This window comes from Aspergillus brasiliensis (genome assembly GCF_001889945.1).
Source record: "Aspergillus brasiliensis CBS 101740 unplaced genomic scaffold ASPBRscaffold_3, whole genome shotgun sequence".
In the NCBI taxonomy this organism is placed as follows: domain Eukaryota; kingdom Fungi; phylum Ascomycota; class Eurotiomycetes; order Eurotiales; family Aspergillaceae; genus Aspergillus; species Aspergillus brasiliensis.
In genome coordinates this window covers 2,002,280-2,014,511 of record NW_027137444.1, presented here as the reverse complement: position 1 = coordinate 2,014,511, position 12,232 = coordinate 2,002,280, and the positions used below count along the sequence as shown (strand labels likewise).

Here is a 12,232-nt window from a genome sequence, read left to right as displayed (position 1 = left end):
AATAACTAGAGTGGCAAGTGGCAGAAAAGTGGGATAGGGGCAAGTGGCCCGTTTTTGAGCATTGCAGACTGGTTATGATTACTTAGCAGACTGCGGAATAAGCACCATCTCACTGCCACTACCATGATACTCCGACCGATCAATGCTATCGGCTATAGCAACGCTATGATACAAAGTACTGACTGATATTGATACATCTATGCTTGATGTGATCACTCATCCCATACTACACTGCTCAACCCCGTCGAGGTACCAACCACCCCCGGCTCGCCGATCTGCACATTTGCCACCTCATCCCCCAGCTTTCCAGTCTGCGGGTCCCGCGCGACAATGGCCACATTGGACGACGATTGATCGCCAATCGCAACCAAATCTCCCGCCTGGTTGATCACAAAGGTGCGCGGCACTTTGCCATACGATGAAGTGAGCTCGTGGAGGGTGACCGTGCCATTCGAGGAGTGGTCCAGAGTGGTCATCGAATCGTTGGGCGAGAAGCCTTGATCGCTCCGGATCGACACATACAGCGAGTCGCCCGCTTGACGGATTTCCGATGGCGTCGCCCCATCTGGTAGCTGGCCATCGGTGTAGGGCTCGAAGGATTGAAACTCGTCAAAGCTGAGGCAGCCATCGGACGTGTATGACACTGTGAACCCTTGGAAGTGCCCATCCAGCTCATTGACGATATACAAAACTTGAGTGTCCTGCTGCCGAGCTTTCAGTTGACTGGTGTGTATGGAGTTCTCCTGCCAGAACAGGCCGTGTCGAGGTCCGCTACCCTCGGGATAAGTGAGATCAGGACAGGCCCCGTCCAGTTGACCAGTAGACTTGTCGATGGCGTATACGCGGACGAGATCGGCTCCCAAATCTGGCACAAGTATGAATGATCCGGTCGGGTCCAGAATGACTTGGTGAGGATGAGGCGCATCCTGCTGCGGGTTCTGTTTGGTCTTGGAGAGGGTGTAGCGGAAAACCTGGAGCGCTCCCTGATCCAAAGGAAGACGGAATGTGGACATCGCGGAGCCACCACTGAAGAATTAGATTACAGTCACGATATGAGGACACAGACATACTAGTGTGCGATGGCTAGATATTGAGTGCCGTCATCACCGCTATAAAAGACACTGTGTACACCACCCCCAGGTGCCGCGACAGTGGCTATCTCCGTCAAGGTGCCGTCCTGGTCGGCCGCCAGGGTGGTCAGAGATCCATTGGTCGACGCATCGCCAGATTCATCAGAGCAGTATAGAGTGCGCGAGGCCGAGTCGAAGGTCAACCAGCTGGGCATCGAGCCGCACGTCTTGAGCGAGGAGGCTATGGACAGGGAGTAGGTGTCATTGTCGCTGCGTTGGAGGGACAGGCTGTAGACGGAGCCATCATAGTGGGTAGCGTAGAGATTGGTTGCTGTCGCCAAAGACAGACATGTTGCCAGCCAACTGAGAATAAAGTGTCGACCCATGTTGATGGTGGTTGTGCTGTTGCATCGAGGGATGAGGTCGATAAATAGCCACCGCCGGGGTCAGGAATGGATCTACATTCTGCGGGGAGTTATTCCAGGGACGGGAGGAGCGCTGCAGTTGCATGTCTACTGTCAGTACTGTAGAGAAACTTTGTAGCCGAGGGTAGCCTCTATCTGAGTACAGCTTCCCTCACTGTCTCAGTCTAGCCAGCCATTGTTCCAGTCACCAATCATCGTGGACCAACTAGACGGATCCCTTGCTTAGGCTCAGACTGTTTGCAATATGTGTTATTTGTATCAGCTGAAACAGTACTTCCCAGGCGGAACAGCATACCAGACTTGGTCAAGCGAGGGAAGTATGGAGTAAAATGTCAACAGACATCGCTTGCATGCACTTTCCTAATCGGGCATCTTATCGTGCTTATCGCAGGACCAAACAGTGCAAACATCAGATCTGGATATTACTAATCGTCGATCGGAAATCCGGAGATATCACGTGGCGATGCTCCGCGGTTTGCATGTGGCTTACAATCCAACACTCGCCAGTCATCAGTCACTCACTATACTGAGACTACACCAGCATGGGCTGGGTCGGGGTCGCCACCCTCATTGCAACAGCATGCTTCCTGCTATACCGCCATCCCCCCGGAACCTGGGCTCCTGAGCCCCCGGCATCCAATTCACCCCCGAAACCCGGTACCCCTGCGGCTCGCGCGACAGAGGACACAGCAGTCAACGGCGCAGCAAGACCTCCTAACGACGAGGATGATGCTGCGAGCGACACCCAGACCACCCCCAAGGCAACCCCATCTAGTGCACCTGCACTGGAGGTACCTTCATTCCGACTAGACGACAGCGCCGATCAATCCCGGCCCTCAGTGCCGCACATCCAGTCCGGCAGCGACAGCGCTCAAACTCAAAACCTGATGAAACCGCCATCTCGACCCCTAAGCCAGACCAAGATGGCAGACAGCACCCTCATGCCTCCGCCACCCGCACCGCAGCAATCCAACCCCGCTAGAAGCTCCTCCCTGATGCCTCCCCCGGCCCCGCCGCGACTCCGTCCGATCGCATCGCAGACTACCTCTGCGCCCTCCCTCGCACCGGGGCGATATCCCCCACGCCCGAACAATACAACCAGCTCGAGCTCACTGCGTCCGCCCCCCTCCGCTGCTGCTTCCCTGCGTGTCCCGCCGAGCAGCGGCCTCTCGAGCAGCACGCTCGCCCCGACAAAGGTGACCGCCAAACCATCCAGCGCTTCGAAACGAGCGGTCCTCGAACCGGGATACTCGCCGCTAGACTGGGCCGCCTTGACATCCAACCCGAAGAACAACTTGCGGGGAGCGAACCTCCCTCCGACACTGATCCGCGTGACTCCATCGATGCTGAAAGCACAGAACGGCCGAAAGGGCATGGACGCATGGACATCATACCAGGGCAAAGTTTACAACATCACACCATACCTCCCGTTCCACCCGGGCGGCCGGGGCGAGCTCCTCCGCGGCGCGGGCAAGGACTCAGGGAAGCTATTCTTCGAGATCCATCCTTGGGTAAACTGGGACGCTATACTAGGAGAATGCCTCGTGGGGATACTAGTGTCAGAGAACGACGAGCTAGACACAAGTGACAACAAGCTAGATGCGATGGATTAACCCTGTATAAATAGACTCATATCCGTGTACCTAATCTATTCTACACATAGACGAAGATACCCTAGACGAACAATAGAACAGAAACCTCACATCCTTACCCACAATCCCATCCCAATAAAACATAGAGAAGAAACCCAGAGAAAGAGAAGATTACAACTCATCCCTCTTAACCCCCTGAATCCCCACCAACTCCGTCTCAAAAATCAACGTCGCACCCCCAGGAATCGGCCCAATGCCCCGATCACCATATCCCAGCTCCGGCGGAATCGTCAACGTGCGCTTCTCCCCGATACACATGTCCTGGAGGCCTTGATCCCATCTACAGAACAATTAGCATCCATTCCCATAACCAATCCAGCCACATCAGAAAGAAACCAGGGGAAAAGGTAAACATACCCCTTAATAACCCTCCCCGCACCAAGCTTAAACTTCAACGGAGTGCCCCGATTATAACTCGCATCGAACTCGGATCCATCAGAGGCAAGCTTGCCCCGGTAGTGCATCGATACTGTATCTCCGATTTGGGTCTTGCGGGTGCATTCGACGGGGTGGGTTACTTCGATGCCGAGGTTAGAGTCGGAGGCAGAGGAGGCGGAGGCGAGGGTGGTGAGGGAGAGGGCGAGGAGGGTGGTTAGGGTTGGGAGGTGCATGATGATTGATAGATTATCTTCGATAGATGGATTGATGAATTGGTAGGTTGAGTGAGTGGGAGGGGTGGGAGTGTAGGTTGGAGGTTGGAAGGAATTGGGACTGGGGAGATGCGGATACGTATACTTTAGTTACTAAGTAGGAAGTGTGAGCGGAGGAGATGCGGAGGTGGCTTGGTGGTGGTTCCGGGCGGTTAGTAGATAATTACTAGGGATGTGCAGGGGCATGCCGAGTTTATTAGGTGTCTTCTTTACCTTTAGGAATGTTGTATTTATATAATTTAGTATAAAAAGAGAAGAAGAAGTGGTGATTGTAAAGAGGTATGCGCTAGGGACTGAAAAAGAAAAACAAAAAAGTGACTAGACTGGGGCTCGATCCCAGGACCTTATGCGTGTGAAGCATACGTGATAACCAACTACACCATCCAGCCAACTTGTTGTGATAGTCTGTTATTCATTTTGACCTATGAATAGTCTAAATACAGCTGGCTCAATAGTTTGTTCACTTTTAAGCTGTCTGCCCATCTACTTCTACGATGCATGCCTGAGGTAGGATCATTCATGATAACTGTCATCATATACTTCATAAATGCATAAATGGTATAATGGTATATGGTATCTATGTACAAGAAAAATCTATTTAAGCCCATTTACCCAGCAGGGCCATCAGCAAAGCACCCAGGCAGAGCAGACCGAACGCCGCCAGAACAATCTGTATCGGTGCCTTCCGCATCGCCGTGCTGAACATGAACTCGTGGGCCAGTAGCTCCACCAGGGCCGTGTAGATGAGAATGCCCGCCGAAATCGAATCAAAGACGCCGCTAACGATCAACGTCGTGGCGCCATCGGAGGCATAAGAGTTGCGCACGCCGAGACCGATCGCAATGGCAATCGGCGTGGAAATCCCGTAGCCGAGACCCAGGAAATAAGGGGTCCATCGCTTGGAGCTTGGCCAGGGAACGGTCGCTAACCGGGATCCCAGACCCAGGCCTTCAAAGGTTTGGTGGAAGACAAGGACAACATAGAGCGTCACAAACTCCGAGCCGGTGACCGCCAGGGTCAACCCGATGAAAACGGAGTGGAAGATGATGCCAAACTCCAGAATGAAGATGGAGGTTAATTGAGCCACGTACTCCTCCATATCGGAGTGCTGTTTCCCGATTTCAATATCGTGGTGTTCGCGGGAGTGCCCGAGATGGTCCTCCCCCGGCATATGGGTCTTCACGTCCACCGACTCAGCAGGAGAGGAGGTCGCGCTATGTTCGATCTTCACGTGGTCATCCTCGTCGTCATGAGAGTGGCCGTGGCCGAAACGGGCAAAGCGCATGACCATCAGCTCGACGAAGAACAGTACAACAATGGTCATGAGAACGATGCCCTCGACCCAAGAGTATTCTGTGATTGGGCCGGTGAGGCAGTCGTCGGTCAAGGCCTCTTCGGCAGGGGCAAGGAGGTGAATGAATGCGGTGGCAATGATGACACCGGAGCCAAAGTATTTGGCAATGAAGAAGGCGCATTTTGCAATCTTGGAGTCTTTGAAACTCCGGGCCATGACGGGAAAGAGAGCCCCGCATGTTGAACCGACGAGAATGACGAAGATGGACGAGATACGCAGGCCCATTCGACCATCGTATCCGTTGCCTGTCTCGCAAGCATCTCTGGCAACCAGACTATGAAGGGAATCCATATCCACTGAGAATGTATCCAACCGGCAACTCCCTGCAGATTGGACCAGCTGAGAATAGCACGGGCCCGCCCGAAGAAGGTAGGGATAATCGAACGACGTCTGACAGTTCCGGGTCCAATGGCGTGCAGGATCGGTGTGACAGGCGATGGCGGAAGTGTAGGCACGTGGAAGAGGAATGTCAACTGCAGTAATCGGTTGAAATTGCTGGGAGATGTCGTCTGCAAGGTCCCCCGCTCTTAAATTGGTTTCTCAAATGTGCGCCAAGTTGTCAGTGTGAGAGTTGGGCGTCCCCAAGGTCCCTAAGGCTGGTCCACGTCAAAGAGTCCGGCGATGAACGGCGTTGAACCGGTGGTGAGGACCTTGGTGGCACAGGCTGAGGGGTTGCACCACGCGATCGCTGAGGCCACAACTGGGTTCAATCGGACAAGGAACGATCTCAACTTGGCAGCGCGCAGTTCACCTGCACAGAGATGAGAAGTCAATTAAGCAACACAACACAAAGAAAGAACAGGGGTTGAATGCAGAGGCCTCCATGATGGCGGGCGACTGAGACTTCAGTCCGTTCTGGGTAAAGTGCGAGGTTGCATCAGATGGGGACCTTGGGGGAAAGCCGCGGGTTCACCTCAAGAGTTTTCGCTCGAAAATGAGGACCTTGCGGACGAGGACTTTATTCTACTGGCCTCTCATTGGCTCGGGTGGACCAGGGCGGGGATTTTGACGCAATGGTTAGCGGCCCGGAACCTTGTTGATCCGGCGCTTCTCATTTCCGACATCTCGATTGGCTTGTTGCAGGCGGTCAAGAGGGCGGAAGTAGTATATTCTGGCAGAAACAGAGTGGGATGAACACCTGCCTGATTAGGTAATGGTGATACTTAGAGCAGCATAATGAACAGATTTCTGTCACAAAAACTATTAGATCAATAGTAAAGACGCGTAAGGTGAGTTCGGCGCATACGCCAAGGTATGCGATGACAATCGTGATCCGGAACAGGACACCTGATTACCGAGATGTCAGCAACAACCAGACCCAAGCACATCAGAGGATCGCCAAGGCTACGGTGATAGGAAGTCCGAGAGGCTGACATGCATCATGACTATTGGAGCGGAAGCCACTGTCCTTGGCTGATTGAGGTATTCCACTAGTGGCGGGGATGCAGGTAATGGCTCATCCAGCTAACGGATGTGTAACATCTGTGTGACCTTGCATCGAAGCTGCACTCGGCTAAACAAATCGGGCAGTGTGTTTATCATGTTCGAAATACAGAGTCTATGCATCATGACCTTCGCCGATACACCAAAAATCTTTACTGTTTCATGCCCCAAAATCGATGCTGCTTGGTCTCAACTATCAAATAATAGCTTCGCTTATATCTTAATCCAGATCACCTTCAGCTCTGGATCATAAATATGGGTCCTTCCTATGGAGCAAAAGGCCAAAGCAACTGAGATACTATCCATGGCAAAGCTATGCAACATCTTGAACCAGCTGGCATTATACACGCGTTATCTTAACTTATAATGCCTGGGGTTGGGCACTACTAATCTAGGTATTGAACAACTGTACGCATCACAGTATCCGACCTGAGCGTGAGGCCGATGACCTCTAGCGACCTGTACGGGATGCTGTCACTGGACCTTCATGGTTCAGTACTGTTTGCAACAGCTCCATCACGATTTCATGGATTTTACTGGCGATCAATGGCAATGCGCCATGAAGCGGGGTATGGACCTATCGAAGCGCCGATGAGCTTAGCGCTGAGCGTGGCCGTGTTCTACCATGTTTACTACAGCCTTGTCACAACCGCCTCTTCCCTCTGAATGTTGTTCACGATTCAAGTACATAGGCGACGAGAATGCCATTGCATAAACTAGTTCAAGATGAAAACCAGGCGCGAGAGGTTGCTGTACGGAACGCTTCAACAAGCATTATTCGGGCTTATGCAACTGCCGCTCACCCTACTTCGGAGCATTACTGAGCCAGATTCCAGCTATAAGAGGCCCAGAACAGTGCCCGCTGACGCTATAGCTGTCGCAATTTTCTGTGCTCTATCGTACGAAGCTACTGCGGTCAAGTGTTGCCTGGATGAAGAACTCGCATGTCATCCGCGAACAATAGGCCCGAAGAATTATATGTACTCTTTCGGCCGTATAGGCGAGCACAAAGTCGTCATCGCCCAACCAGTTCACATGGGACTTGTCAAAGCTGCTCAATGTGCAGCAACAGTTAGGCAACAATTCCCACATGTTCGATTTGCCTTGATGGTTGGTATTGGGGCAGGGATTCCACGTCCTAATAGGTGTGATGTCCGGCTAGGCGATATCGCGGTCGGCATCCCGCGAGGCAATCACCCTGGGGTGGTACAGTATGACCTGGGGATATACGAAGAGGATAGATTCGTACCTCAAGGATGTCTAAACAAACCACCCTCAATCTTGATAAGTGCAGATAGATCACTAGAAGAAGACGAGATAATGGACAGAAGCCCGCTGCGAGAGATACTGCAAGACATTACGAAGACCCCTGGGTTTGAACGACCAATAGGGGAAGATATACTGTATGACGATGATTTTCACCATTTCAACGCCGGCAGCGACTGTACCGAGTGTGAGAAGTCTGACAGGAAGAAAATTGTGCTCCGCTCTCCGCGTTCTTGCGATCACCCCATCGTTCATCGAGGTCTTATACTTTCCGGTAATGGCGTTATCAAAACCCCACAGGATCGCAACCGCCTACGGCGTGGCCACGACGACACTATTTGCTTCGAAATGGAAGGAGCTGGTATAGCGGATGTGATTCCTTGCCTTGTCGTGCGAGGAATATGCGATTATGCGGACACCCATAAGCAGGATGGGTGGCATCATTATGCTGCGGCTGTGGCTGCGGCTTATTGCAAATCTATCCTCCTCAAAATCGATGCTTTAGAAGTTGGAGCTTCTAATGATATGGGATTTTCATTGAGTGAGCAGTACGACCTATTGCGGGCGATCAGAACTATGATCCAAAGTCAAAGTTTAGCCCCTGTGTTGTGGCCACTAAAGTATCTGCTGCCACTAGAGACAGGCTGTGATGGTGTCGATTATAAACAGAAAGAATGGACGGACTTGAATAGGCTGCCGATCGCTGAAGATGCTAGCTTTGATTCGTACGCAGGTCAGCACGAACCTGTATGTCTTCCAGGTACTCGCATCGGGATTCTTCAGCGTATTGAGGACTGGGTGTGTGATGAACGTGGAAGATGCGTCTTCTACTTAAGCGGTATGGCTGGGACCGGAAAGTCTACGATATCTCGCACCGTTGCAAAGCGATTCAAGGAAAAAAGAATGTTGGGGGCCAGCTTCTTCTTCAAGAGGGATGCAGGTGACCGAGGACATGCAAGACGGCTTTTCTCGACAATTGCCAGGCAGCTTATGACACACCTCCCTCAGCTAGCACCAATCATCACGAAAGCTGTTCGAGAAGACCCTGATCTCTCTACAAAGTCACTAAGGGAGCAGTTTGAAAGACTCTTACTTCTACCACTGATAGAACTGGGAAGAACTGGAAAGGACACTACGACTATAGTGATCGTGATTGACGCATTAGACGAATGTGAGTCGGACAAAGATGTGCAACTAGTAGTACATTTACTATCCCAATTGCGGGATTCGGGCGTAGTGCGCCCACGAATACTCTTATCAAGTCGACCTGAATTACCTACTCGTCAGGCTTTCAGCTATATCGCTGTCGATGAATATCATGACTTTTCCCTGCAAGAAGTTCCTAGGCCGACAATAGAACACGATATGTCGCTGTTCCTGAAGCACAAGATTGCGGAAACAAGAAACGCTAATAAACTCCCCTCAAACTGGCCCCTTGACCAAGATTTCCACATGCTTGTCACATTGTGCGTTCCTTCGTTTGCTTTTGCCGCTACTCTTTGCACAACGCTTGAGGACCCTCAATGGGACCCGGAGGAAGTTCTTTCGGAATTCCTCCAGACCCCCAGCATTGGGCCCAAGCTAGACGATATATACCTGCCCATATTGAATCGCATTCTGCACGGACAGACAAAATCCCAGCAAGAGCGACTACTTCAAGAGTTTAAAGAAGTAGTTGGCCCGATTCTCATTCTTCAGCGCCCGTTATCGGTCGAATCGCTTTCAAGACTTACTGGTCACTCCGAGAAGTTGATAAAGCGGAGGCTGTATTCGCTGCACTCGATCATCGATGTCCCAGACGATGATATACTGCCGGTGGAACCTCTTCATTGGTCACTCCAAGCCTTTCTATTTAGCCCCAGATCGCGCGAGATGGCACCCTTCTGGATCGATGAGAAAGAGATGCACAATAAACTCACTATCCAGTGCCTAAAACTGATGCAATGCACCTTCGAAAAAGGTATCCACCATTCGTTACCGGCCCTGGCACTCCAATACGCGTGTCAATACTGGGTACATCATCTATCAAACAGTACAGATTCTGTTCATCAGCTAGACACAGTCTTCCCATTCCTTCAGGAACATTTCTTCCATTGGGTTCAAATAATGAGTGTCTTCAGCGATCGGTCTACTATCACAGATATGGTCGATCGTTTGCAGTCGATCAAGCATGTAGGTTATCCAGATGCCCTTATTTGCAATAAAACTGATCATGTCCCCGGTCAAGGATCATGTTGTATCGAAGTTTTTGGAAAATGCGAAGAAGTCTGTTATTGGAAATAGAGGCGGACGATTAGATGATGATGATGATGATACGCGACATACCTAGGATTTGACACCTGGCTCAATCTAGGCGTATTTCTGCTCTACTGATCATCTCAGCCAACTCAATGAGCAGATTCATCGGATTCTACTATGGGCCTAATATGGCAGTGATGGCCGTCTGGATGCTATCACCCCTGACTTGTTACTGACTCCCTCTACTCGAATGGGATAATATAATGATGTCTGCGAATCTTCATTGAATTCGATACATCACAGTGGCAAATTTTAATTATGTTTTCATGCTCGACTTTGTCACCCCTCCGAGGCTGATGTGTCTGGTATCATACGCTGCATGTGGACTATGACGGATGCAATCAGTCGGCGAGACTGCGCAGTCACTTCGGTTCCACTCCAAACAGAGACATGTACGCTTCATGATATCAGCTATCATTAATCAAGCGAAGGTTTCGGATAAGCCTTTCCGATACAGGGATTGATATCTGAATACCGCCTTATGTCATAATCATCGCCATCATGACATCTTCCGCCCAAATAGACGTTGTTAAAGGCCGCATACAGTGCGTATTCCCACTGTAGCCTCATGTCCTTCATGAGCTCTCTCCGAAAATATGCCTGCTATAAACAGGTCCTTCTACGAAAGAATTAAAGCTAAGTCCTATCCTGACAAGCCAAGCTGTCTCGTCTGCGGTTTTCTCTTTGCACTGGGTCCCGGTGAGGACGATCATTACAGTTATGTGGACACGAGATATCGTACCGGAAGTAGTGTCTGTCGCGCGGAGGATCTAGAGGCTTGGAAACCGTTTGGCAGGAAAACATGGTGGAACACTTCCCGCGCAAGTCAGCCACCCTGGTACAACACTCAATAGTTAGTTATCTTCCACTGCTGACTACTCGGTTCAGTACTATACCACCCTGCAACAGGCACATGCCAGCTTTCTGGAGTGACCTTGCATCCTCTCATGACCGGACTGGTTCCAATAAATGAAAAAGATGGATATATCTGCGGTCGTTGGTTTGGCTGGTTATCCCCAAAAGAACGACACGCATTTGTATGTCCGGACATCTCATGCCCAACCCAGGAGCCGGCACCTCACGTTGAGTGGGTGGCTTACTTTGTTCACTCTCGCTGCTGGGAGCTCCTTACTCATCACGACTTGGGGGTGATTGCAGAGAAGGACCTGGGGTTAGTTCTCAACGCTCTCCGAGACAGACATAAGCGAACTGGCTACCGACCAAGAGCCTGGTATGAAATGGTGTGCCGGGAAGGTTAGAGTCTGAAACTTGAACCCATAGCTGAGTCTGACGTTCGATGGCACTGACCTTGGATCTCTACCAGACCCCGTTCGTACAAAATGTGTCACCGACGCCATTAACCTTGCATTGGAGCAGGAAGAGCGAAGGCAATTGAAGCTGAAGAAACGAAAGGGCTATTTAATCACACAGAAGGCACTAAATCCCAGACCCTGCGTTCTTCCGATGGAAATACTTTATATGATATTCGAATATCTTCCATCCCAAACGGTTGCGGACTTGGAAAAAGGACTGTGCCTCAAGCTCGGTAATATGTTTTGGTACACTAGGCCCTCTGCTCGACTATTCTACGAAGTGAAGGAGATTTCTGTCGACGAGGTTGACTGGAAGCGCCTGACGCTGAAGCTGGAAAGACGACTCGAGAAATCAAAGGCTTTGGCCATCCGTCGGTTCTTATTAGCGTCTTTGGATGATGTTATGAAGTTTGTCAACGTGTAACGTGACGGGAAAGCCGTCTAATATAATGTTTAGTGATATCTAATGGTGTTTAATAATGTCCCATTAATGATGTTTGATAATGATGTTCTGATTAATAATACTATCATTCAGGGGTCCAGTCCTCATCACTGGTCTCTTCTTCTCCATCTTCCTCATCCTCTCCCTCATCCTCATCCTCGTCCCCATCCTCATCCTCATCGTCTTCCTCATCATCATCATCTTCTTCGTCTTCTCTCTCTTCTCCTTCTTCTCCTTCTTCTCCTTCTTCTCCTTCTTCTCCTTCTTCTCCTTCTTCTCCTTCTTCTCCTTCTTCTCCTTCTTCTCCTTCTTCTCCTTC

The 12,232-nt window shown here is 50.7% G+C and overlaps 6 protein-coding genes and 1 non-coding gene across 7 annotated transcripts; 3 read left to right on the top strand and 4 right to left on the bottom strand.

Moving 5' to 3' along the window:
• Positions 1-212: 212 nt before the first annotated feature.
• ASPBRDRAFT_118801 (lactonase family protein) lies at positions 213-1,456 on the bottom strand (the record flags this gene model as incomplete). Its single annotated transcript, XM_067617198.1, has 2 exons — positions 213-1,026; positions 1,071-1,456. The coding sequence occupies 2 exons, from the start codon at positions 1,454-1,456 to the stop codon at positions 213-215; spliced, it is 1,200 nt and encodes a 399-aa protein (XP_067482081.1).
• A 444-nt stretch (positions 1,457-1,900) lies between these two features.
• Positions 1,901-3,242, top strand: ASPBRDRAFT_463786 (uncharacterized protein). Its single transcript, XM_067625632.1, has one exon. It carries the CDS (start codon positions 2,038-2,040, stop codon positions 3,106-3,108), a length of 1,071 nt encoding a protein of 356 aa, XP_067482080.1. The 5' UTR covers positions 1,901-2,037; the 3' UTR covers positions 3,109-3,242.
• Positions 3,184-4,027, bottom strand: fkbp3 (peptidylprolyl isomerase family protein FPR2). Its single transcript, XM_067625631.1, has 3 exons — positions 4,011-4,027; positions 3,505-3,928; positions 3,184-3,427 (listed from the first exon to the last, which is right to left on the bottom strand). The coding sequence occupies exons 2-3, from the start codon at positions 3,756-3,758 to the stop codon at positions 3,259-3,261; spliced, it is 423 nt and encodes a 140-aa protein (XP_067482079.1). The 5' UTR covers positions 3,759-3,928; positions 4,011-4,027; the 3' UTR covers positions 3,184-3,258.
• An 85-nt stretch (positions 4,028-4,112) lies between these two features.
• ASPBRDRAFT_t69 lies at positions 4,113-4,186 on the bottom strand. The gene has a single exon. It is a non-coding gene; the product is annotated as a tRNA-Val (tRNA).
• Positions 4,187-4,395: 209 nt separating this feature from the next.
• On the bottom strand, positions 4,396-5,442 carry zrfB (low-affinity Zn(2+) transporter ZRT2; the record flags this gene model as incomplete). Its single annotated transcript, XM_067617219.1, has 1 exon — positions 4,396-5,442. The coding sequence occupies one exon, from the start codon at positions 5,440-5,442 to the stop codon at positions 4,396-4,398; it is 1,047 nt and encodes a 348-aa protein (XP_067482078.1).
• A 1,642-nt stretch (positions 5,443-7,084) lies between these two features.
• Positions 7,085-10,424, top strand: ASPBRDRAFT_463731 (uncharacterized protein). The gene is made up of 2 exons (XM_067625628.1): positions 7,085-10,032; positions 10,088-10,424. The coding sequence occupies exons 1-2, from the start codon at positions 7,321-7,323 to the stop codon at positions 10,187-10,189; spliced, it is 2,814 nt and encodes a 937-aa protein (XP_067482077.1). The 5' UTR covers positions 7,085-7,320; the 3' UTR covers positions 10,190-10,424.
• A 241-nt stretch (positions 10,425-10,665) lies between these two features.
• On the top strand, positions 10,666-11,927 carry ASPBRDRAFT_463752 (uncharacterized protein). Its single transcript, XM_067625630.1, has 3 exons — positions 10,666-10,983; positions 11,047-11,412; positions 11,483-11,927. Exons 1-3 carry the CDS (start codon positions 10,755-10,757, stop codon positions 11,893-11,895), a joined length of 1,008 nt encoding a protein of 335 aa, XP_067482076.1. The 5' UTR covers positions 10,666-10,754; the 3' UTR covers positions 11,896-11,927.
• The last annotated feature ends 305 nt before the right edge of the window (positions 11,928-12,232 follow it).

Excerpts from the sequence above, each read along its gene's own strand:
- ASPBRDRAFT_463786 (XM_067625632.1), top strand. The coding sequence starts at position 2,038 with ATGGGCTGGGTCGGGGTCGCCACCCTCATTGCAACAGCATGCTTCCTG.
- ASPBRDRAFT_463731 (XM_067625628.1), top strand. The coding sequence starts at position 7,321 with ATGAAAACCAGGCGCGAGAGGTTGCTGTACGGAACGCTTCAACAAGCA. Across the intron at positions 10,033-10,087 it reads GTTTGCAGTCGATCAAGCAT|GATCATGTTGTATCGAAGTT; the intron begins GTAGGTTATCCA and ends TCCCCGGTCAAG.
- ASPBRDRAFT_463752 (XM_067625630.1), top strand. The coding sequence starts at position 10,755 with ATGCCTGCTATAAACAGGTCCTTCTACGAAAGAATTAAAGCTAAGTCC. Across the intron at positions 10,984-11,046 it reads GTGGAACACTTCCCGCGCAA|TACTATACCACCCTGCAACA; the intron begins GTCAGCCACCCT and ends TACTCGGTTCAG. Across the intron at positions 11,413-11,482 it reads TGAAATGGTGTGCCGGGAAG|ACCCCGTTCGTACAAAATGT; the intron begins GTTAGAGTCTGA and ends GATCTCTACCAG.
- fkbp3 (XM_067625631.1), bottom strand. The coding sequence starts at position 3,758 with ATGCACCTCCCAACCCTAACCACCCTCCTCGCCCTCTCCCTCACCACC. Across the intron at positions 3,428-3,504 it reads GCGGGGAGGGTTATTAAGGG|ATGGGATCAAGGCCTCCAGG; the intron begins GTATGTTTACCT and ends ATTGTTCTGTAG.